The 25623-nt window shown below is 39.8% G+C and overlaps 1 protein-coding gene across 9 annotated transcripts in view; it reads right to left on the bottom strand.

The window, feature by feature from the left end:
• The window catches only part of LOC121326202 (protein FAM53B-like), a 53607-nt gene extending 28262 nt beyond the window's left edge, over window positions 1-25345 (bottom strand). The window contains exons 1-6 of one of the 9 annotated variants that reach the window (XM_041269411.1): window positions 25138-25345; window positions 20570-20830; window positions 15373-15627; window positions 12685-12739; window positions 9208-9986; window positions 484-1733 (exon numbers count right to left, since the gene is read on the bottom strand). In XM_041269411.1, the coding sequence (XP_041125345.1) occupies window positions 1386-1733; window positions 9208-9986; window positions 12685-12739; window positions 15373-15447 (1257 nt within the window). In that variant the 5' untranslated portion in view covers window positions 15448-15627; window positions 20570-20830; window positions 25138-25345 and the 3' untranslated portion in view covers window positions 484-1385. Of the gene's footprint in view, window positions 1-483; window positions 1734-9207; window positions 9987-12684; window positions 12740-13124; window positions 13214-15372; window positions 15628-20569; window positions 20831-25137 lie in introns of those variants that run through there. The other 8 variants (XM_041269414.1, XM_041269415.1, XM_041269419.1 and 5 more) reach the window with 8 other exon arrangements.
• Window positions 25346-25623: the final 278 nt, after the last annotated feature.

The following is a 25623-nucleotide window of genomic DNA, read 5'->3' as shown; positions in this document are numbered from 1 at the left end:
AGTAAAGGAGTATAAGGCACAGTAGTAATTTGGTTTGTTTGTTGGAGAGTTTTCATGTCTTACGTTAGTCAGCCAGTTGTTTTTACTGGCATTAATAAATTAACAGCAGAAATCACAATTCTTCATTGGTTAGATACATAGGGTCTTTTGTTTTCTTCTGTTGGTTGTGCTTGGAACTGGCAGACGCCCCTTTGATGGGCATGCATGTGACCTCCCTACAATAAAAAATAAATAACTGTTTTGACCTTTTATTGATTATAGTTGAACTCTTCACTTTCAGCTGAAAAGTTGTGTATTTTATAAATTTGTACAGCCTTGGTTGTACAAAAGCACAAGAGAGTAACATTTTTTATGTTACTATTTCTAGAAGCGTTTTATTTTTTTTATTATATTTAAATCTCCAAATGCAAACAATGGAGAGATGCATAATGTCATTGCTTTAATGATTGCAACAAAGTGACTTATTTTTTAAGTATTATTTATTTATATATCTTTTTTTAAATGGTGGCTCACCAAAAAAAATATTTAAAACAATTTATATCCTCCCTATAATTGCATGTTCAGCAAACTCAATCTAATTTTTTTTACTAGCAAACTGCAGTACATGCCTACAGCTGCAAAAGTTTACTTTATTGCCCATGCCCATTATTAAAAAAAAAAAATTAAAAAAGTGTTTACTTCAGACATCAACTGATTTTGCAAAATTCAAACCACTTGTTTTCTGAAACAGAAAACATGAAAAACAGTTTGTTACAAAACGAGTTAGATGCACATGGAGAGGCCCTGAAATGACAATTCTCAACATTAACAGTTCTTATTGTTTTTGGTCTCCTTTCAGAAGAAAATGGTGCAAAAGCTTAAGAAACCCAGCCTGTAGTACTTTACAACCTCCGTTATCTTCCAGCCAATCTGCTCGGCTATCCCCATGTTTGAAGAAGGAGCCGAACATTCAAGAAAAAGAAGGTCGATGGTGGTTGTTCCAACTTCAAAATCATTCTCCGATTAACATTCCCATCTGTTTGTGTGTGAGCAGGAGAATACTTTTAAACTTTTCACCAAGCCTCTCGACCCAGTATAACAACATGACCCCCTCTCCCCCACCACATCACCCCACTAAACTTTCACAGTGCTTTAGTGTGCTGAAGATCCACACAACAGTGCTGCATTTCCCCAACTCTGTCGAATTCCACAGCCTGAACTCTGTACATCTACTTTGTTTCAAAATAAGATCTCCTTAACCTGGGTATGTGAGCCCTTCTATTGACTGAGGTGTGTTTCTGCTTTCCAGTGTGGTGCCCTGCATCAGCCCCTCAAGTTTCAGGGCTTCATACAACTTTCAGAACCCTGCAACGCTCTTCAGGGCACCAGTCAACACTTTTCCCGCTTCAGTTTCTTTCAATCTGGTCAATGTCCAGTTCTCCTCCCAGCTGAGAAGCATCCCCCACTGTCCTGCTCTCAACCTCCCAGTTCACGCACTCGTCCACATTCTCTGCTGTCTTCTTGGAGTCTCTGTCCTCGTCTGGACTGAAGTTCAGCTCCTCATTGGATAGGTCCTCCTTGTTGGCCCCCTCCTCTTCAGTGTTCTTTTGAGGCCCCACCTCTGGTACCCCAGCAGGTCTGAGGTCAGTCTCATACTGGTTAGCACCGCTGCAAGCCGGAGGCACTTGGTTAGTTTGAGAGCAGTCTTCACTGGGAATACCAGGGCAACTAAGGCTATGGAAATTTCTGAGCTTCTGCAAAAGAAAAAAGAGAAAAAAAAAAAAAAAACTTCAGTGCATTTTTGCTGTTATAATTAGCAGCCAGGGTTAATTTGCATAAACTCTCTGAAGACACAAATCAGTACCACCACTGTAAGTTTTGACATTCAGCTGAATCTCCCTGGAAGAGAACCATGCTCAACTTCAACCCATGCTGGTGCTGCGCTCACTGGTATTATCGAGATGGATTAGAAAAGTAATGCATCAGCTTCTGGTTGAAAGAGCTTGAAGGAGTTCAACGAAACTGAAACATATGCTGTGGGTGGGGAATGAGAAGTGTTCCACATTCTTGTCTGTAACAAATTATTTCCATCCCAACAAGCAGCTTGGTTCTAGAATAGCAGCCCTCACTTCAGAGGTGCAGTATAAGAGGATGAGCCGGACCATGACTTAAGATGAAAGGGATCTCAGAAGTTACAATAAAAAATGGTACACTCCTAGGGTTTGTCAATAAACACACAGAACTGTCTACAAGTCATGTGTTTACTAGGATTTTAGTTAACAACACACTTCTTTTCACATCTCACAAACTTCGTAATGTAGTGATAACATGAAAACATAATTGAGCAACAAGACACATGAGATTATGAAGTGGTTTGGTTAGTAAGGAGTCTGAGTGTTATACAAACCAGTCTGTAATTTTAGTAATTCCTGATGTTGAGGGTCAATGAAGATCAGGAATGTGTAAGAACTGCACACAATGAAAAGGCAGTTTTGCACATCTCAGATTAGACCTGACACACACCACTTTAACCAAAGTGAAGCTTTTACCAAGATATCGGCTGCACAATTACCTATTGGTATACAGGTGCTTTGCAGAGATAGTCATCTGTAACTTCAAATGCTCTGTCACAAATTCTGTGGTAAAACTTACTGTATGAAAATTTTTTTTTTTTTTTTTTTTTTTCTTCAGCTTAAGGTCTCAGAGAAGTTATGAGATATGAAATTTTAGGCCTTGCTCTTTTTGGAGTTCCTTTTCTGCTGCAGTGTGCACTGTAAATGGTTCAGAACCTTGGAAAATGTTGTAGACAAACAGTATATCCAGGGCAGGGTTTGCATACATCAGAGTTACCCAAGTCAAGTTCCTCTGTATTTGTTACCATGGAAATACAGTATTACAGTGCCTACAGAAAGTCTACACCCCCTTGAACTTTTTTCATATTTTGTTGTGTCAGTGCCATGCATTTAAGTGATTTTTTTCCACTTATCTACACACCATACTCCACACTGTTAAAGGGGAAAAAGTTTTTGTTGAGAAAAAAATTATATATTAAAAATACAAAACTGAAAGATCATAATTGAATAAGTCTCCACCCCCCTGAGATAATACTTGGTGGAAGCACCTTTGGCAGCAATTACAGCTGTGAGTCTGCTGGGATAGGTCTCTACCAACTTTGCACATATAGATTTGTTCCTTGGGGAGCGTTGATGGACAGCAATCTTCAAGTCATGCCACTAATTTTCGATTGGATTTAGGTCGGGGCTCTGACTGGGCCACTCAAGTACATTTACCTTTTTGTTTCTTAGCCACTGTGTGCTTTGGGTCGTAGTCATGCTGAAAGGTGAACTTCCGTCCCAGTTTCAGCTTTCTTGCAGAGGGCAGCAGGTTTTCCTCATTTTCACTTCTATCCTGACAAGTGCCCCAATCCCTGCTGATAAGAAACATCCCCATAACATGATGCTGCCACCACAACACTTCACAGTAGGGATGGTTTTCTTTGGGTGATGCACTGTGTTGGGTTTGCGGCAAACATAACGCTTTGCATTTAGGCCAAAAGTTCCATTTTAGTTTCGTCAGACCACAAAACATTTTGCCACATGGCTACAGAATCTCCTGAGTGTTTTTTGGCATACTTCAAAACGGGATTCTAGGTGGGCTTTCTTGAGTATTGGCTTGCTTCTGGCCATCCTACCATACAGGCCAGATTTGTGGAGTGCTTGGGATATTGTTGTCCAGTCTTGGCCGTAAAAGCCTGTAGCTCTTGCAAAGTGGCCATTAGCCTCTTGGTAGCCTCTCTGATCAGTCTTGGTCACCCAGTTTGGAGGAACGGCCTGACCTAGGCAGGGTCTTGGTGGTGCCATACACCTTCCACTTCTTAATAATCATCTTGACTGTGCTCCAAGGGATATTCAAGGCCTTTGATTTTTTTATACCCATCCCCTGATTAGTACCTACAGGAGCTGCTGAATTTATCCTGAAATCATGTGAATCACTACAACTTAACAAAGGTGGAGGCCACTTGTGATTTGGTGTGTGATTTTGAAGGCAACTGGTTACATCTGAGCTAATTTAGGACTGCTTTTACAAAAGGGGTGGGCACTTATCCAACCAAGCTATTTCAGTTTTTATTTTTTAATTAATTTTCTACAAATTTCTAGAATATGTTTTTCACTTGGAAGTTGTTGGGTAGGATGTGTAGATAAATGGGGGGGGGGACTATTTTAATGCCTTTTAATTCCAGACTATAAGGCAACAAATGGTGACATTTTTTTAAAGGGGGTGTAGACTTTCTACAGGCACTATAACTTAGCCAAATTACACGTTTTTTTTCTAGCTCGTGGCTAGCATTTTCAGCAAGATAGTCTTGTTTCATGTCAAAGATACAAATCTCTGTTGAGATACTCTGCATGTAACATATAATGTTCTTACACTATTATGTACAACTAGCTTGTATTATAAAAGGCTTTGGAAAAACAAACAGATATTAAAAGAAAAACAACTCAAAGCTGTAGGACAGTACACTCCTAGAATGCTGTACCATTTACCATTGCAGAAAAAACATTTTAGGAGTTAAATGAAGAACAAACCCTCTCAATCATTCTGTATTAACACTTAGGATGCTCTGCACTGGGGAACTGATTGTTGGTAAACATGGTGCCCAAGTGGAAGGGCAATAAATACCCCCACCAATCCCCCACCACAACACTCGCATGTCTTTCCTAGAAAATGTATAACATTGTGGGTTACCAATGTGACTCATTAGAATAATTTGCACGCATGAAAATAGCCAATGCTATTTATTAAGCAAGTGGCGGGGTAAACAGGTAGGGATATACAACACCCCAAACACAACAAACAGCAGGGGTGCTCAAACACTATGGAATCACCCTGGTGCTTTTCATTTACCTTTAATGCACAGGCAACACAAACAAAAATATAACCTCAAGTCTAGCCTTAAAAAGGGGAAGAGCAACTTACCAACTTCTTTTTTTCCTGACAAATGTTGACATAATTGCTTAGCAACACATGCCTACAAAGTACAAATTAAAAGCGCTGTTGCCACGTCCAATGCTTCTGCAAAACAGACCTCAAAAATTGGCTCACCGTTGCTATATAAGTGGAATTTACTTTTTCTTAAAAGGGTAAAACCCATTCCCTGCAACAAGAAAGAGAAATAGAGAGAGGAACACACTGGAAACTTCTACCTTGTGTACAAATTCTCCTATTCTCTGTTTCCAAGGTTCATAGTTGGTAACAGAATCTGAAATTCAAAAAACATACAAAGATACTTGTCTACAGTCCAGTGACTACCTAGACAGTTATGACTGTCATACAAAATACATAATGGATATTTCAAAAACCTGTACAAAGGTAAAACCAGTGAATGCAAAACTCCACTATAATAATATTTGCCTGATTAACAATAATACCAGAATTACAGCCAACTCCCTTTGAGGTGCTGGCTTTAAGGAACGTATACAGAAACAGAAACTGCTGTGTGTACACAAAGTAAACGTGCACACTGCTGTGGCTAACATCAGTTTCTCGATATAAAAAAGCGCCCTGTGTCAGAATGAGCATGTTGTCAAGCATGCCAAGAAAGGACAGCAGTGAAATGCAGGCCCCTGCCGTGATTCACCTACACGCACGGATGCCGAGGCACCTGGAACGAGAGTCCCTGCTACTTAACACTCATTTAACTGTTCCACCTCCCTTTCCTCTCCCTCCTTTCCATGGCCGACTCTGGGAAAAGTTCCGTGCCATTTTTCCCCACCAGCAGGATAACAGAACCGAGGCCTAACATGGAAAAGCGGAGAATCAGAGCTGGCCGATCACACCTCAGCTTGGGGGGGGGTGCTCAAATACTCAAACAGGAAACTTGTGTTCCCTCCCAGGGACCTGGCCAGGAGCCTTGTGAGCAGACAGGGCTGCCACGGCTCAGCAGGAGCTCACAGAATTCAAACCGACTCTGTTTCCTTTGGCCACCTACCATTCCTCAACATCTATCCACTCATAAACCCCTCACCCTGAAGCTCTCCCTCTCTGCCGTGTACTCCTGGGTCACTCAATGGCAGCAGCGCAGGGTTTTCTTTTCAGATTTGCATTACCTACATGCTGGTGTTCTATATATCACACATTGCAGTTCTGTTGTGTGAAGAGGCAGTAGAAAAACAAAAACAAAGCAATTATCTCTAGAATTGTATTTTTAAAACAAGTCTTGAGATTTTGAACAGTACAGGTGAGTCTGGGGTTCTGCTGGATACAAGACAAGGAATGCTATCACGATTTCCAAACCCTACCAGCACTTCGAGCTGCCAGTCAACAGGATACCAGTTATTCCTGGAATGTGGCATCAGGCAGAGGGAAATTGCCCACCTCTGGTGTCCTTGATCCCAGGCCAGTGAAGGAATATAAATAGGTCATTAAATCCTTTCTATGATAACATTTGGATGCTTGCCAGGAGTATTCTACCTATCTGTTAACAGCTCTGTTGGATTAGTATTTATTTATTTGAAAGTCCACTGAGTTTTATCATCGCATACACATGGACTTCCCATCAATAGCAACATGTTACAATACATAATGCACAAAATAAGTAGCCAAGCTAGATTTCTGTAGCCAGTGCTTTTCCACTGCGCATTTGCTGTACTGAACAAAATACAGTTCCATCGGTATACTTTTTTTTTTTTTTTTTTAAACTGACAGCTACTGGTAAGCCATGGATACTTTTCATAATTTGAATTTTGGAAGTGGCGAGCATATCCCTTTCCTTCCCTGCCTGTTTCAGTTCAGGTGTTTGTGGTGTATACCTTCAGTTTTTCTAAGAAATTTCTTGAAAACTGATTTGTAACTAAATCGACTGCAATGTCTCCACTGTCTTATGACATTTGCTTTTAAATTTGTAAAAAGCAATTCAAAATATTACTTCAAAGGTTCTCAATAACGGTCTCTATAATAAGCAATATTGCATGAAATTCTTCTATTCTTACACCTTTAACCTAGCATATTTATGTCCCGCCTCTGCTCACTAATTTTTGGACAACTGTAAAACCATGGCAGATCTCTGACTTTCCCATTGGTTAAACTCCCAATTATGTCCTGCCTCTGCTCACTCATGATTGGACACCTGAACAACAAGAGGCAGATGTTTGACTCTCCCTTTGGTTAAACCTACTAAAGACCTTCATCTGAAAATGCAGTAATTCTATTGGTTGATTTTATTTTATTTACAAAAACAAAATTCTGCACAATTAAATTGTAAATAAAATAAAAACAAAGATCTGCATTTTCATTAGGTTTTATATAAGTAACCTTACATATAATAGGATACGAGTCACGGTTCTTAAATATATTAAATAAAATATGTATGTTGGGTTTCCAGATGAGAAACAAAAGATAATCTGTATGTCTGTACTTTGCTAAATGAATGCCTCTTGCAAAAGATTTGAATGTAGACATGATAAATGACAAAGACCTTGCTAAGGCAGCAGTTTGTTTTTTTTTTTTTTTATGGCATGAGTAACCAAGGTGTTACATGTTACTAAAACAAAAACAGTGTCAGCTGCTATGCAAGTGCTTAACCAGGGTTGAACCAGCTCCCTCTGAAAATATTTGCACAGCTTAACCCATGCCGTCCGCTCTTGTTTAAAAAACTACGGCCAGCCGGATGGGGCGTCACAGTTTGTGTATGGTTTACCACCGAGTATACCATTTCTAGAGGCGTTAGAACTGGAACAAGCAAAATCTTTTTAGATATATATAGTGGAGAGAGATGCATGTGAAACCTTTTGGCCAATAGGGGCCGACTGTGCAATCTCACACACATGCCGCTCTGAACTGACCCAAAAGCCAGTAAAAGCACCCCCATATCCTTCTGCTGGTGTATCCTCTTACAGGCAGAATTCTTATCACTAAAGGACAAAACATTCTCCTGTTCCTTCTGACCTTGACAACTGAGAGTGGAGAAGTCTGGGAGATTTGACCCTTGACCTGGCAGAGGCCTGTGTTTACTATACAAGGGGGAAGTGTGTGAATGTTTGTGTATGTTTGCCTGGCTGTGTAAGTCAGAACCAGTCTCTGGATTTCAGCTCCTTGTTTTAGAGGATTCAACGTCATCCCTTTGCAAATCTATTATGTTTAGGGTTGTTTAATGGAAAAGGTAATCAAAATGGTCAACTACAATTAACAGTTTTAACAAAGTTATTACAATCATTTTAGTATGTAACAAAATCCCACGCCAGAAGGAAGTGACAATAACAAATTGCTGTTGCCACAGAACAAAAAATGCAGTCACGACTCATGGTAATAGGGCAATAAGACAAGAGGACAAGATGGGAGCCAGGATACTGTGGCTTGAGCCCCAGCTCAGTCTCTTAAAAGTAACGACCTCTATCTAAAACTTTGTTTTTTATTTATTTTTCCACAAACATTAACTTCTGGATCTCATTCAAAGTGGTTTGTGGGGGTCATGTCATCTGTGAGGTGGAGAGCAGAGGAAAGCTAGGCCCCCAGTACAATACAGCCCTGTAGCCTGGCACACAGAGCGATGAATCCCCACAGAGCTTCAGAACACTACTGGCTAGGAATTGCCCCAGTGGGTCAGTACAGAAAAGCTGAGCTGTCCTAAATTAAAATCAGTATTATAAAATAGGCCCACCCCTGCCTATTTTCAGGCTGTGTGATAAAGCTAGCCATCTGTTTCCTCAATGTTAATCTCCTTATATAAAAATAACACATGCATAAATAATAAAGGACCCCGTTTCCCTTTTAAGCATAATCCTGTGATCTGTGTTTGAAGCTCAGAGTCAAGAGAGTAATAACGTCTCAACGGGTCTGTTTCTTCCAGGAGGTTCCCTGGCATATTTTAACATTTTCTATTTAGCTGTTGAAAGCTGCAAGACAGATTCCATGAGGCATGACAGCTCTTGTGCATAGTTAGATACAGCCCATTCCTTGAGAGGTTAGGTAGCACAACAGCAGTCCAGATCTCAAATCGCTCTGTTCAGCCAAATGTAAATAGCCCAGGACTAACTAGAGATGGTGGAGTTTAGGAAGGATTAGTGACTTGAGCCAGTGTTCTTAAAATTATATGGCAATATTTGTTATAGGAGTCACTTTCAAGAAAGTTCAAGCAACAAAATCAAATTTAAAAACATGATAAAACTTTCTAGAAAATATCACCTACTGCGCCTGTACCATATTCAAACTTGTTCATTTGTGCGCACTTACTTGCGTCATTTTGGCTAGGTCGAGGGACGGCCTCTGCTCCTGGGCCTCCTCGGGTCTCCTCCGCTTCATCCCGACCTTCTTGTCATTGAGGACACAAGGCTGGGAGCGGCTCCTGGACAGCCCCCCGGGCCCCGCGCGTCTCCCCAGTTCGGGAGTAGACTCTGGGCTGCTCCGGGCTGACGGGGCCTGGTACTCCAAGGCAGAGATCTGCTCGTGGGACAGTGAGAGGGACCTGTGTAGCTCGGTAGAGTCTCTGACGGTGCTGGAAGGCAAAGCCTGGAAGCCTGGCCAGGGCTGGCAGACAAGGCGCTGTCCAAAACAGGGCTGGTCGTAGCCGAGGGAGAAGGCAGTGCCAGGGAAGGTGTTGGAGTGGGCAGGCAGGCTGAAACTGGAGCTACGCTGCATGGTGCTTCCAGTGAAGCCATTGGAGCCACGCTGCACGCTCCCACCACTGTGGCAGCGCCGCTTCTCTACAGAGGTCCAGACCCGAGAACCCGCAGGCCGCCACGCCGAGCGGCAGGAGCTCATCTCATCGGAGAAGGACAGGGAGCGGCACTGGCGCTTGCTGGGCGGAGCTGCAGCTGGGCTGCTCTTGGTGTCGCTTAGGCTCAGGTTCCGGATGAGGCTGGTGACGGCGCTGGCTGTACCAGACTCCCGCTCCCTGGTTGGGCTCGCCTGGCAGGGCTCTGGCAGGACGTTCCACAGAGACTCGAGACTCGCATCAGCCGTCTCCTTCCGGAAGGGACACTTCCGGCTGAGCTCTGCCCAACTGTCGCATTCTGTTAGAGAAGCAAAACTAGTCAAAGTCAGTCATAGCCAAATGGAAGCTACGAATGTATTCACTGAACATTTGTTATAGTGATTCATATCAATAGGGCTTGGAATGATGCTGCACATTATAATAAGGGAGCATTTATTAATGAACTGATCATTCCATTCATATTTTACAATAAGTAATATATTACCTATTCGTAATTAAATTTGAATTACTGCTTTTGTACAGTGTTACTCTTAAAGTGCTATAAAACACTTTTTTCTTATCATAAATGCATTTCTCAAAGTTTTTTCCTCCTGTGGTCTGTTCACAATGCTGTAGTTTCATTGTATTGAATAGGCTGCTGGGCAATCCCAGAGCATCCACCAGTTAAAACAGTGTTGTTGTGGCGTAAAACTATTGTATATGAACGCATTTATATAAAAAATAAATTCAATCACGTTTTCAGCACTGTCCGATATACATGCACGTCGATACTTGACGTATATCTCATGGTTTGCATGCAAGTGATATAAATGAAGATTACTTTGTTGTTTGGGAATTTCCATTAATGCCATGAAGGAACTAGAAAAGATTACAATAATGTTTGAAGCTTCTGCCCGTTACAAAATAGTACTAGGTCCAATACTTGGAAAAGGGGCAAGAATGATACTAAAACTAATAATACTGGCTTGTAAAAGAGTACACATTTCAGGGCATTTTTGGAAAAGAAGGATATTCATTGGTAATACGTATGTATGTATGTACACTGTATTTTAAATACAAGTCTTCTGATTGTGAACACTACAGGTGGGTCTGGGGTTCTGCTGGAAACAAGACAAGGCATGTTATCGACGATTCCCAAATCCTACCAGCACTTCGAGCTTCCAGTCAACGGGATACCAGTTATTCCTGGAATGTGGCATCGGGCAGAGGGAAATTGCCCACCTCTGGTGTCCTTGATCCCAGGACAGTGAAGGAATATAAATAGCTCAGAAACCTATTGGTTTGACTGAGTGTCAATAAATCTTTTCTATGATAACACTTGGATGCTTGCCAGGAGTATTCTACCTATCTGTTAACAGCTGTGTTGGATTAGTATTTATTTATTTCAAAGTCCACTGAGTTTTATCATGTCATACACATGGACATCTCATCAACAGCAACATGTTACAATGCATAACACACAAAATCAATTCCCCAACTGTACAGCCTATACCTTCCTTTAATAAATATACAAATATCCTATCTGTTTCTGGAAAGGAGCGACAGCAATTGAGTCTACATTTCAATGTAATGTTTGGTTTCATAGCAAATGTCTACAAAGTGCCAGAAGGGGACAAAGACAAGAAATAGATTCTCCTGTTTAATGGCAGGAAGCCATGACCTTAGGGGCCAGCTTTGCTGAGAAATAACAGCAATGTCTAGAAGATAGGCAGGAACAGAACGAGAAGAGCAAAGTGGAGCAGGAGACTTACCCACCAACCACCGAACAAAGCCTACAAACAGTCAATTACCATTACCTAGACTTTCAAAACCTTTTGCCAATACCATTCAATTTAAATCACAAAAACAATGAGTGGCTCTCTGAACAATCAATGTACCGCAAATAACAACTACAGTACTGCAGTGTGCCTAATTCACAAACATGAGCAAGCAGCTGCGTTTTTCAAGCTCTTAGAAATAAGTCTTACAAGCATTTAAACAACAAGTTCAACTTGTTGTTTTACTTGGGTGTAAAAATTAGAGATACAATCCTCACTATGCAAATTCTGTGGGTGTCACTTGCATAAATATGCACAGGGTGTAATAACAATGCAATAGAAAGCACCTACAGTACAACCTAGGACTCCAGGGTGTCTAGGACAGAAGGGAAATACCAGGGACTGAGGCCAGATCTTCCTTAGTTTGTTATTTATTTATTTATGTATTATGTATTTTATTTATGCATTATTATTATTATTATTATACACACCAACTGTCTTGCAGAATTGTCTTTTTATAAAAGAAGGCCTACAGTACTTAATGTTGCTCAATCTCTCCCTATTGAGTGATTGCACCACCTCTAACTCAACGCAACACTGGTATATTCTTAATGACGTCAGCGAACAAACACAAAGACCTGTACAAATGATATTATGAACTGTAACAGACAGCTTGCACTGTCATTCAGTCTTGTGGTTGTTAACGTCTCTGGAGACAGCCATCTGTTATCCTATATAATTCTACTAGAAGGTGCACAGTGAAACTGTGCTGCAACTCCAAATGAGTTAAATGAAACTGCATTTAAAGTTAAACTGCAGTTACAATGCAGTAGTTAAGAACCTGCAGTCTTGTACCAATTTACTGCACTTTCAAATCAAGTTGTTTTTGCATTGGCCAATGGAATAAAGAAGTGCTTATATATTGTGTTTGAAGGTTATTTGTATTAAACATGATTGATGTAAGACGGAAGATGCATCTATTAAACCATGCTATTGTGCATAAATGCATTGCATAGGAAGGTCTGTTGTATTGTGTCTGCACATAGAAAGATCTGACATCAAAACCCTGTCAATATTGGCTGCTCTATGCGAGTACAATATGGTTCTGGTTGACTCCTGACATCTGAATTCCCAGCTGTTGAGGGACAAGACAAAAGCACAATTATGGGTAATTCTTTTTAAGAGCTTATTTGCTGCTCAGATCAAGGCCAGGTGCATTTTATTTCAAAAACCACTTACCCATAATTCCGCAGGAGAAGAGAGTTGTCCCTTTACTCATCTTCTTTGGATTATGCTGCAAATAAACAGACACGCTGATCAAACCAGAGTATCTACCCTCTTAACAAAGTCAATAAGCAATGCACAGTTAAAAAGAATAACTCTACCACAACACTGTGAGACTGGCACAAAACCAACAATAAACAATATTTATCAAGTGTTTCATATGCTGTATCAATTTTTTTCATGAGAGATGCACTTGTTTTGTCACCGATATCATCTAAAAATAATGGTGTTTTTTTTTTTTTTTTCCAGGAAACTTAAAAGGTTGAATATCCTGTTAGAACCTTAAAGAACACAGTCTTTTCCTATTGCAGACTTTCACACATTACCTGTCTCTGCAGTTTCCTTTAAACTGTAACCACAACTGTGTTGATATGTTCCCGAAGTAGTTTTCATACCTAATAAAACACAATCAGCTGCACTGGAGACATCACATTCCCAGGTGCTTCTAGCCAAGCAAAAGGGTCTCCTCTCACTGCTGTTGTGTCTACAGCAACATGGTTGCAAAAGGGCATATAGAAACAGATTGTGCACAGTGTTAGGTGAAGCACTTCTTTAGCCCCCCCCCCCCCCGCCGCCCCCCCCCCAACACAACACGTGGGTGAAGAGGTAGGATAGAGGTACTAATCACAACTCATGCTAACAAGTCTGACCACTTCCTGAGTGGGCACCTGAGGTAACCACTTTACAGCAAGCCTCTGTCCGTTACATAACCACGGTCAAATGTGAAGTTTAGAGAACACAAGTTCGGGTGATTTTAAAAAGAAGGGGACTAGGTGGCAGAGTGGGGTGATCCATTAGCATTACACCGGCCTGTGTTCGAATTAGGCTTATACTTCAAGTTAAATAGTTATGTGTAAAAAGTTATGTGCTCTCAATTTGAGCCACAGTAAACGCTAGTCCACAGCAATGCTGTGCAATTGACATTCTTGCATGGGAGAGGCCCAGCGTGTTCTCCAGCACCTGCTGTCTGCTCACTGCCCAGGGCAGGCTGCAATGAAGACGGACGTTTCACAAGTAGAAACACTGCACATGCATAGTTTAAACAGAATGTATTTAATGTATAGAACTGGATAAGTGTTCCCAGTAGTTGGTGTTGAATGTCCTTATGTTGCTGCATTTAATAGTTCTTTAGGGGGGGGTTCACAAGCCTGGTTTGCCGGTGGTGTGCGGGCGGAGGCAACCCTTTTTAAAAACAACGTTGAAAAGGCGTCCCTGAACAAAGTGAGTAAAAGGCTAAATATTATACAAGAACCACAAACTGAACTACAATGGAAGTAAATGTTTTCTGGGGAACCCCTGAGTAACCAACTGACTCTAGTTTGAGAACCACTGCTTTAGGGAATGGCGTCTCTACCCCAGTTTTCTGTCAGATGGCCTGATGTTTGTGGGATTTTTTTGCATTTAGTGGGTTTTAGTTTCAAATGTTGTCTTGGTGCTCAGTGGGACTATCTCCTTTACTTCAACTTGGCTGTTGTGCCCAGATTGTATGGTTGTTCAGAGTGGGTGCACATGTGTGTGTATCTGTGTGTTTGTGTGCATATGTCACTTAATATGAATGGTATGATAGAAAAACAGCATCAGAGTGTTGTAAGAGACATCCCCCTCATAGCTGGAGTTGATATTTTATTCTTTTGAACACTTACAGACTGCAAAGTGAATGGGATTATTTTGAATACGTTACATATCATATCATAATATAGGCAGACATGTTTGTCTAAACGCAGAAATAAGTTTATTTTTAAGTAAGACTAATTTTTCCTTGACCTGAGCAATACAGAAAATGTTAGTAGGCACAAGTAGTGGAGTCTTCTAAAATGATCACTTCCAGTTAAACTAATCTAAATCTAACTAACCCCTCTTTTTGCATTAATTTACTAAGCTTTAACTTTCACCTGCAGTTGTCTTACACACTGAACAGGGATTGAAGTATGACTGACCGTTGACAGGCTAATCAGTCAGCGACTTGGGCTTTTTAAGCAACTCAGATTCATAACGTGAAATGAACATGGCATTGCTGGAAAGGGGATGACTGAGTTGAAACACCCAGCTCAGTGTGTGGGGAATAAATACACTGGTTTAATATGAACTCTATCTGATGGAAACTCAGTTCAGTGCCATGTCTGTGGCAATTGGGAACCCCAGAGATAAACTGTATTTCTTTTAGCTTTGATATTTATACCAGAGACCACAACATGGCACATACATAAATAACAATAAGCATGGCTGTGTGCATTAGACTTCAAAACCAAGAAACAAATTCCTCAGCTTGGGGCAAGAACACAAAGACTGGGGACTCCTGGCTGCTTCCAGCAAATGAGTGAACTGTCTGTATATTGTTTGTGTACATCCTGAAGAGAGTCAACAGTGTAGTTGTAAATGAGGGCCCTACACGAATGTCTACAGTCCACAGTTTCAACAGGCATTGCTTTCCAGGCCACAAATACTGTAATACTACACTCCTGCTCAAAAGGCAACAAAACAATACAATTACATATGTATGCAGTTAAGGAGCAAAATCCTGGAATTATTTTTTGGATCCGGCTTTGCCCTGCATTGAGAAGTCAAATATATCTAAACTAATAGGAGTTAAAGAAAGTAAATAAAACAGTGTTTTTGCGATTACTGTAATATACGGTATCTTACTAGTTCAGAGGCTCTGCGTGTTACATCATCAGCACCCTTCTTCTTTTCCAGTGTCTTGGTAAGGATGATCACCATGCTAACACACTTGTTTTTCCCAATACATTCCAGTGCAGGCAAAGGTCAACAGGATCCATTTTTACCGACCACTGCATCCCGTTTCAAAGCGTCATCAGTTGAAAAGTTCAGCGAGGTTGCTTTCCATTGGCTGAACATGGAGAGACTCTACTGGGATACTTTCCAAACCTCCTCCAATCCCTGTGCAAACAACAGGGACAGAAAAAGATTTTTTTCCACATCATAAACTACAAGCAAGAACAGCAACAAAACTACGGGCAGGAAAACAATCCTGCCTTACTCACTGTTCTTGGCTCATTATCATAATGACCTTTAGTGTCTCGTACACCATGCAAAATCACAAGCAGCATTCTTTAACTGCTACTGCATTGGGGTTCTAGCTTCCTATCTGTTTATTTTTGTTTTTAAATTGTACTTTTTAACCAATAGAGAACCCTATACATCTCATTTCCAAGGGGATCCTACCAAGAGAAATAACATGATAAAATCATGGCATGCTTGATATACAATGGCATGCTGGCCCATATTAGATCTCCATTTAGGGATTTTAAAAGTAGGCACATCATTTGATCTTCGGTACAGTTACATGTCTCGAACAGAGATGTAAGGTAACTTGGAGAATTTCCAGTATATAAATTAAACACACAAAAAAATTGGTGTTTAGTCTATATCTACCATCTTCAAAGAGAACCAACACACACACCACAGTATGAAGGTTAATAAGCCAGGTTACAAATATCTGGTTAACACCTTCTTCCATTAGCAGCTCACACAAGACAGCTCTAAAACAGTTGATGGAAGTCACATGGAGATGCTATCATGGCGCATGATTAAAGATCCAAATCTTTTTAAATGTTCAGAGAGAGAGAAAGAGAGAGAGAGAGAGAGAGAGAGAGAGAGAGAGAGAGAGAGAGAGAGAGAGAGACAAGGAGCTTGCTAACCTGACATTATCCCTGGTGGTGTCTACAGAACAAAGTGCCGTTTTGTCAAGGATGAAACACCGTGGGAAACAAAGAGCTGACATCAGTAAGGGATCACAAGACCCCACTAGCTATACGCTAGGGACAGGAGCCAAGATAAACCTCACTGGGAGAATACAGATAGCCTGTGTTTAATCTTCAGCAGAGAAAGCCAACCGCACGCATATGATTCACATTACTGTAATTTATCACGTTGGAGCAACAATATAAGACAGGGCTCCTAAAGCTAGTTTTAATTTCCTATGCTAATTTGGCAAATTGTTCATGACTGGAAGTTACTCTATTGGGATCATAGGTTAAGTAATACAATTTCTCTGGTCAGTAACTTATTCCCGTGTGCTGGGAGGGGTCAAGACAACCTAGATATCTGTGAGGAAAAATGAAGGTCATCGTAATTAAAGCTCAAACAAGACAGTATGTAGTGAAAGCACAGTGCACTACAGTGACGGCCCTTTGCAGGTTGAAGTCCCGGCAAGTTCACAAAATCAGAATCTTTATTTTTTGCAGAAAAGTGATTTTTTTATTTTTATATATTTAAAAAAAAAGACTTCTGTGTATACTGTCACTAGGTTATAAAGCAGTAACCCTCTTATCCTAGATTCCTTGGTGCAAGGAAAGGAACACAGCGAGTATTCATTCTTATTTTATCCATCACCTAAACTTACAACAGCCGGTATAGACTGTGAAGGAGAAAGGATTAAAGAACGGGTTAACTCGAGAACAGTACAAATCAGTAGAGGTAATGAATGAACTACTCAGTAGGGTCATCTAAAATTTCCCTGGCACTATGTATCCCAGGCGGTACATATTTTATGACTGCATACTTGACAATACTGCAGTTGGCATGCCACCTTTGATCTTGTGCTGGAAAGCACGTGCTACCACTTGTAGCAATCCTGAGATTATATTATCCAACAGTGTAAGTATAAATACGTATTATAGAATTACATGGCAATGAACTGAAAACTTGCAAGCTGAAAACTAAAATACTGGAAGTATCCCCTATGCACCACAAGGAGAACAAAGAAAAATCAGAACTTCCATTAAATCTTCTCTGCAGGGCACTTCCAGCCTCTATATGGGCCTCACATGGATTTTCCTTTAAAACATGATATCTGATTATAAGCGCAGTTAAAGATATCCTCAGTTTGCTTACCTTCCCTTTCAGGAAGTGCAAGACTAGTCGAAACAGAGATTTCTGTAACGTACCAGATATCGCGTTTTAAAAATGAAACCACATGCATTTCTTTCAGAAGTGCTCATTTGAAATCTATATAGTGAATGGATGGGCATGACAGGTAAGACTTATTGAATACATTTGTTAAATACAATTTTCATTAGCCCAACAAATCGGAGGTCACAACCTGAAGTGCATTCTTCTCACGGGGGGAAACATGGTGGCTATAGGTGAGGGAGTGCCTCAACATTAGAAATGATGCCAAAGGGATTTTTAATGCCAACAGAAATATTCCAAGAAAGAACACTAGAAGGTATTGTAATTTCCTGTCCCAGTACTTCAATACCGCATGGATAAACACATTTCAGTGACACAATCCAGAATCCATATTAATGCTAAACCTGATGGGACAGCTTTCGTTTGCACAATGCTGTTTTATTTTGGTGGAAACCCGTATCCTTTAAAAGCAGCTCAATCACAGCAGTCAAAGTACACCAGACCCTGTTATGTAAATACTGCTTTTCCAACACTCTATGCACACATTTCTTGGTTTCTTTCCTACAATCAAAACAAGGCAATACTAAAGCCGTTCACATCACAAAGCCAGTATGTATCGTGCAGCAACCAGTGTTTAGATAACACCACACCGCACTGTAGAATGTTGTATTGATTAAAAGTTTTTCATAAAAATCTAAAAATAAAAGCTTCTCAATTCACAGTGTCTGAACATAAATCACGGACAGAAGCAGGCAAGCAGAATGCAACCCAAACCTACAGCAACACTCACTCACAGTGATCTTAACAGTACGAATGCAGTACTGCATGTAGAATGCAAGCATGGATATCAAATCTGTGATACCATACACACTTACAATTTCCCCTGGCATAGGGGTAGCTGTCACAATTTCTATTTATCTACTGATTCTAAATGTGTTCACTGCTCATGAAAGGCGGCAGGCCATTTTCTAGTTTCTACATGCAACCCATTTTCATTTCAGGATTTTATATTGAATTATCAGTTATTCTATTTTTAAGAAGTATAGTTTTACAAAATGATGATATTCCAAGTATTGTTGTCTAAGCCAAATCTGTTTTTTATTGTATTTTTAACATTACTAACACTGAAGCTAATTTGCTTGTTTCGCTTTGTATGAATTTTGTGTGGGTGTCCACTTTAAATGGAGTTTTGAATACAGTAATGAAAAGCAATCTTTATCTAAGCTTTGATTGGGAAGAAGCATTCACCCTGCTATTCAGTCAAAACTTGACAATAAAATTCAGGCTACAGTAAAGTAAGCATGCAGACTAGCAAACGCATCTATTCTCACAGATGCCACAAAAGCAGAAGATACTACAGGGAAGGAAATAAGACTCCCATTGCATAGCAGTTTGATACACTCCTGCTTTTACTACGACTTTAGTAAGACAAACCTGAGCTTATTACCAATACACTGTGACTAATCAAGCTCGTAGTAAAACCTGGAATGGGTGAAACTGATTTGCAATGGGAGTCTTATTTCCATCCCTGTACTTGCTTTTCTACCACCACAGTAATCCCCCCAGCAGCACACACATGCCTTCTCAGTTCTGACAGAGGCGGCACCCCTGAGAGTCCTGGGGGAGATTCAAAGTTTTAGTCTCAGGCTACACTATGTCTATCAGTTCAATCTCTCTGGCATGACAATGGAGTAATGATTACTCATGGTGTTGTCGTTAGAAAATATCTACAACTTGAAACGTTTGCAGCTCTTCTGAGATACATAGAAACCAGGAAGCAATTTCATGCTTTTTGGAACATCATTTTCTTTGGATAAAGTCCAGGCAGCAGTTTTTCAGGTCCAATTATACACCATAACTATGTAATATGGAAATAAAAACTCTTAAAACACTGTATTCTGCTGCCCTTGCATTTCTATGTAAAGATTTCAGTAATTTAAAGCGTATCCTGATGAACCTTAGGAACCACTCTTCCAAATTTTCTGAAACACTTTTGTTTTCAAGTCCCGCCACTGGTCATCAACCCCTTCTGAAATCTACCAAGATAACCCCAGACAATGCAAAATTGAAGAATAAGGCCAGTTCGGTTAGGACTATGTGATACTTTAGCCTCACCAAAGTGGCCAAAAGCAATGCTTGAATGCATGACAAACGCAACTAAAGAAATCTGCTAAAAATACCAAATCCACAGATACCAAAATGTTTTGCTTGATTCTAGATCTGAACAACATCTATGCAAGATGGCAGTGGCTTTAAAAATGCATACAAGTTAAGCATATCTAGGGTGAGAATGTGCTAATGTCATCTTATATATGTTAATAGCAGTCATACAAGATAACCCCACCCTGTATTATTTTGCAAGCTTGCATGCAACAGCTCAATCATAAAATGCAAAAGCACAACAAAAAAAACAAAACAGTGAGTAGCCACAGTTTCACAATGATTATAACCTTTGGTATAAGAGACGCAAACTACTATTGTCCAAAAGCAAAACCTTACACAACCATTTCTGTTCAAGACGCAGCTACAAACTGTGACTCTCTGTGGGAACCAAACAAGTGTGATAAAGAATAAAAAAAGTCTGTGTATGTGACTAGCTCGAGAGGAAAAAGTCATTTCTACCCATTGCTTCTAAGATTTTTATTTTTTGCCCATTTAGGAAAACACACGACGATAAAGACTGGAATGAGATTTAAATCAGTCTTGAATCAAGTGGGAGTGAGTTTGGAGATTTCTGTCATGCAAGGCGTAGAGCCACTTCCAATTATGCATGCGTATTCATATAGTATTAATACGCATTAATCAATACGCACTGGTAATCTATAACAGTTCCATCCTACCATACTAGCACTATTGTACATAGGAAACAACTCAAAGAAATTCAAATGTATTCACCCCCCACCCCCCTTCATTTACAATAGTGGTTTAAAAAATGTTACATGAACAATTACAGAAGAAATATACTTACTGTAAGTGAACCTCCAGAAATGTCAAATGATTGCCAGAAAGTAGAAATGGAACAGCAGCAAACATTGAAAGGTAAACAGCTTCCTGATGATGAATGGATGTTTGGAATTGGCATGCAATGCTGCACAATGCCTTGTCTGTGGACTCAGGGTAGTCTCCTTCTCACTGCGGCTCAAGTACCTGAAGAGTTAGGCTGGTGCAATCCTGAACATCCATCACCCACCCTTGCCCTTCTGCGGGATACAGACTTGCACATCACCACCTGTCACGAAACAATCTCTTGCCATTTACTTCAGTGCTGTGTTTAGACTTAAAACTGTTCAGTGACACAGATACACAGCACAGACTGCAGTGTACCCTGCATTTATGCTTATCAATGTAAATGCTTAAGCAGAGTTATATTCACATGCTACATGAGCATTCAGGGTTATCCAATCACTGTAGAGATGTACCAAAGAACTAGAATAGCATTCAATTATCCATTCAAAAAAATGAATTCCCTTCAACCCTATAAAAGTACATATTTTACACACGAGAACCTTCCCTATTTATACTTATGTACACCAAAATGTATGCTTCAGTGCCGTACAATGAATACAGCCTTTGAGATTTTAAAACTGGATGGAAACATGCCATTAAATTGCACCATCTTTTTTTTCTTATTTTTTTGTATTTGCTTCCAATTGCAAACCATGTGTGCTTTTTTTCTCAAGCATGATACTAAAATAGCACATTATTCCTTGAGTTCTTCTTTTAAACAGCAATATGACAAATTATATGGAAGATGTAATAAATGTATTATTACATACACACCCAATAATATATCTCCCAAGCCTGGGATTACTCAAAGTGGTGCATATATAAAATAAATTAATAAGTTATACGATGTGTAATTTCAGTGATGCAAATAATACTTCCATTGCACAGCAGTTTGATCTATTCTTGGTTTTACTGTAAGTTTAATAAGACACACCTGAGCTTCTTATCTCTACACTGGGGTTAATAAAACTTGTGGAATAGGTGGACTGCTATGCAATAGGAGTCTTATTCAATAAGGTTATTTATAATAAACCAATTCCCCCAGTTAATTCATCACGACTGTCTAGTCTCCGTTTCTAGTGATTCTATGGTAAACAACACTATCATAATATTTCTAGCTTTGGAATTACTATCTAATCCCTAAATACTTTAGTGGGACAAAGTGAACACCACTTTGTTTATATCTACAGAGCAGGCCTACTTTGGAAAGCCCCTCTGTAACAAACTGAACAGCATTTTAAAACTTCCTTGAGAAAACAGGGATAGTCGTGTTCTGCAGACACAAGAAAATCAGGCAGCCAGTTTTTCAAGGCACAGAAAAGTTCTCTCTGGCGAGTTCCCTCCTGAGTTCTAACAATATAATACTTTAATTTAAAAAAAATAAAAAAATAAAATGTGAAACTTGACATGATTCAACAGCAGCCTTCTTGTAGAGCCACATTTCCAAATTGTTTCCTTCACTAATTCTCTTTAAAAACATTTTAAAAAACAACCCAGTAATGTCCCTGTTTCATGTACTATGAAGCTATGATTTGGGATGGATTTATCAGTCTGTGTGTCCGCTTCATTGTTAGCTGTGCCAGTTGCCCTTCAAGCAGATGAACAAGCTAACCTCCCAAATTGTATCATCAGGTGGTCAATAGCTAACGAAACCTTAAATGCCTACTGTACTCGTTCATTAAGGACAGACATAGCCAACAAGTAGGGAAGGTTTGTTGTTTTTTTTTGTTTGTTTTTTTTTTTTAAGTATTTTATTGTTTGCTTTATTATCAGCTTTGCTGTTTAGCTACCTCTGGGCGGCTACCAAATGGCATAGACGAGCAGAAACAAAGCTACAGATTACATCCTGATCGAAAGTGATTTGTAGCTGCCGCGTTGGCGTGACTCACAATACATCATGTTTCCATTTGCTAACACCACAACTAAAAAGAGAAGCCATGCCGCTCATACAGGGGAAATCCTGAGCGGTTCTGAAATTTAATTACAACAGCAGCTCAGATGCAGCTTCAAAACTACCCCACACCCAAATGCGTCAATGGGTTCTTTCAGGAACTGCTAAGCAGATTTCTGCTACTGGTGATCTCTCAACCCCAGCCTTGCAAACGATGGTTTGGTGGGTCAAATAGTAGTGGGCTGCTGTACACTGGAGCGTTGGAGAAAGTTGTGAATGGAAGGAAGCTAGATTAATTACTTCCCATTCGGTGCTCCATTTGCCAGAATATTCATATAATCCACATTGGTATGAATGGTATATCTAGCACTACTTCTGCATATTATCAGTATTTTGTTTAAAATAAAAACTTATGGTGTTTGTCATGTACTTTAAGATTTCAAGAGAGGAGTCTATAAAAGTTTCTGCCATCTTTGCCTCAAAACCCATTTCTACAATCAGGCAACATTGACCTGCAGTCACAGTTAGTGGAACAGATCATTGAAATAAATGCATGTCAACATGAACTAGAACATGTGCCATGGCTTGACACTGGTATTTACACTAGCCTATAAGTCTGCAATACATCTAGTAAGTTCACTGCAGATTTAGCTGAATTCTGATCATTTCATTCAGATAGCTAATGAAAAAAAAAAAACACTGGATTCATGTCAAGTGTATTTGTCAGTCCTTCTAGACACAAGTATGTTCCCAGTGCTCCACAAATACACATAACCTGTATAAAATACACATAACCTGTATAAATATTCATTACACCCCATGCAGGTTTGAGCTAGAGATGTACAAGTATCTTTAAAGAAATAAAGTAAAATAAATGCAAACTTTTTTTTTTTTACTAAAAACAAAAAAAACTAGATCCGATTGCTGTCAGCTGACAGGAACAAGGCATGTTCAATGTTGTGCAATAAAAACATTTGTCAACCACAAGGACCTCAGTTTTTTTTTGGTGTTTTCTCAATGCATCCCCAGTGGGCATTCTGCCCAACAGCATCCAATATTCCACTGAGCTATAAGTCTTCTGTTTCTATCACTGCATTTCTGTAGATTAGCAACAAGTTCTCACATACTGTATGACCAAGTGAGCGTTTCCACTTTAACTGAGCATTAAGCCTGACAAAAGAATCCCATGTGTGTTCAAAATGGAAAGGAACCAGCTGTCTGAACCCCACTAGAAAGAATGAAAGCAGTATGTAAATACTGTTTGTTATACAAAGTGAAATAAGATTATCACTGATTGAGGTGTGCTGGGAGTCTACCAGTAGAGCTACACAACATCAGTAGTAATAATAATAATAATAATAATAATAATAATAATAATAATAATAATAATAAACGAAATATGTAGTTTGAGAGACTCTAGAATGAGACACTCTAGAATGCCACCCAATATAATATTTGTTGTTCATCAATAAAGTTTGTTACAAAAATTTCAAGTGAAAAGTCATGCACATTATGTAGCGTTTTCTTAACATGCCACTAGTTTTTTCAGAATGTATTTCGGAGGGCTAGAAATCTGAGCAGGAGGCAGAACAGAGGACAAGAGATAAGCAGACTCTCCTCCTTCAACTTCAACAATTCTACTCCAAGCAGCAGAAGCTATAAACCCGTATGCTTCCTTATACTGATCTATAACTGGTGCATACTCAATATTCAGTGGCTTTAATTATACACACTACAGAATATGCAGAGCAATTAACATCTGTACTAACTATATTGTTTGTATGACCAGTCTGTGGATAGTAGAAGTTGAGCTTCATTTCCTAGAAAAACTAGTAGAGCAGTTCCTGTAACATCGCAAAATGATCATTTTAAAATCTGTACCCACAGCATGCCTAATCTACACAGACGCGGTGATACTACAGTCGAAAGCTCAAAACATATTACTTTCTTGGCAGGCAAATGCACAGAACGATAACGTTCCACTATGTGGGATACATTTTAATGCATATAGCAAAATGCGATGTCAATAAAAATATAAACTTGACCTGGTGCATTGCATTCGTCACACATATTACAATACCGGTGCAACAAAGCACATTTAAATGGTAGGATCAGCACACGGTAGGATCAGTTCGTTTTGAGGCATTTCTGACTGTAGACATCATGTCATTTTATTAGATCCTTAAGAAGCAAAACAAAAAAATTCGAACTAGCTTGGACGACTACTTGGTAAATGAACACAATGGCTTAAGCCCGTGGAACTTTCCATTGCCCACCTCTGTGACGTATTGACAAAAATGCGACTTCACAACAGTGCATTCATGGACTCAAGTCATGCGAAGAAGCATTGAAATCCCACATTCTTCGCAATATACACTGTTTGCAAATAACTTGACGCACAATAGCCGTCTTAAGCTCGTGTTAAAGCATTACTGCCCGGTGTGTCTCCACACAAGCATAGTCTGTTCTATAAAGGTGCTGACGAAAAAAAAAATCTGACTGGTAAAAACTTACAAAGAACAAACCACATCCATCAGTGCAACTTTTACTTAAATACAGACATACAGAAATATGCGTGCATCACCTTTGTCTATACAGGACTGTATCGTTAAATGTATTAGGTTAAAAAAAATACCCACGGGAACAAGCACCTTTTTATATTCTCTCGATCAAAGGCTTGGGATGTTGCAAAGACCAACAGCAAATACCTGTCTTCAGTCAGCCTGAGTTCATAATGAATGTCATCTTCGGCACATGCAAACAAAAGAACCGTGAAGAAATAAACAACCTTCGCACACACCACATTCCGCAACCAGCACAACTCCCCTCACTGACTGACTGGCTGTAATAAACTGTACCAGCAGCAGGACAGACCCTTTACACATTGTGAAAATATCCGCACACAGCCAAACCATTTCTCAGCTGTAGGGGGGTTCTACTTCATGGATTTCTGAGAAACTCATCTCAAACTCGGCGCTCCCTCCTCAACATTTATAATAAATGTCAGACCGGACTCAGTCCACCTCTGCAAGTTACAGCTCGCTGTTTCCAATAAAGACGACGATAACTTCCCCTGCCATTCAACTTGGCCTCTGCCCTGTTGCACTTGGCACGGTCTACGCTAG

This window comes from Polyodon spathula, chromosome 13, assembly GCF_017654505.1.
Source record: "Polyodon spathula isolate WHYD16114869_AA chromosome 13, ASM1765450v1, whole genome shotgun sequence".
Lineage (NCBI taxonomy): Eukaryota > Metazoa > Chordata > Actinopteri > Acipenseriformes > Polyodontidae > Polyodon > Polyodon spathula.
Note: the sequence above shows the minus strand (reverse complement) of the source record. Positions and strands in the feature narration are given on the sequence as shown.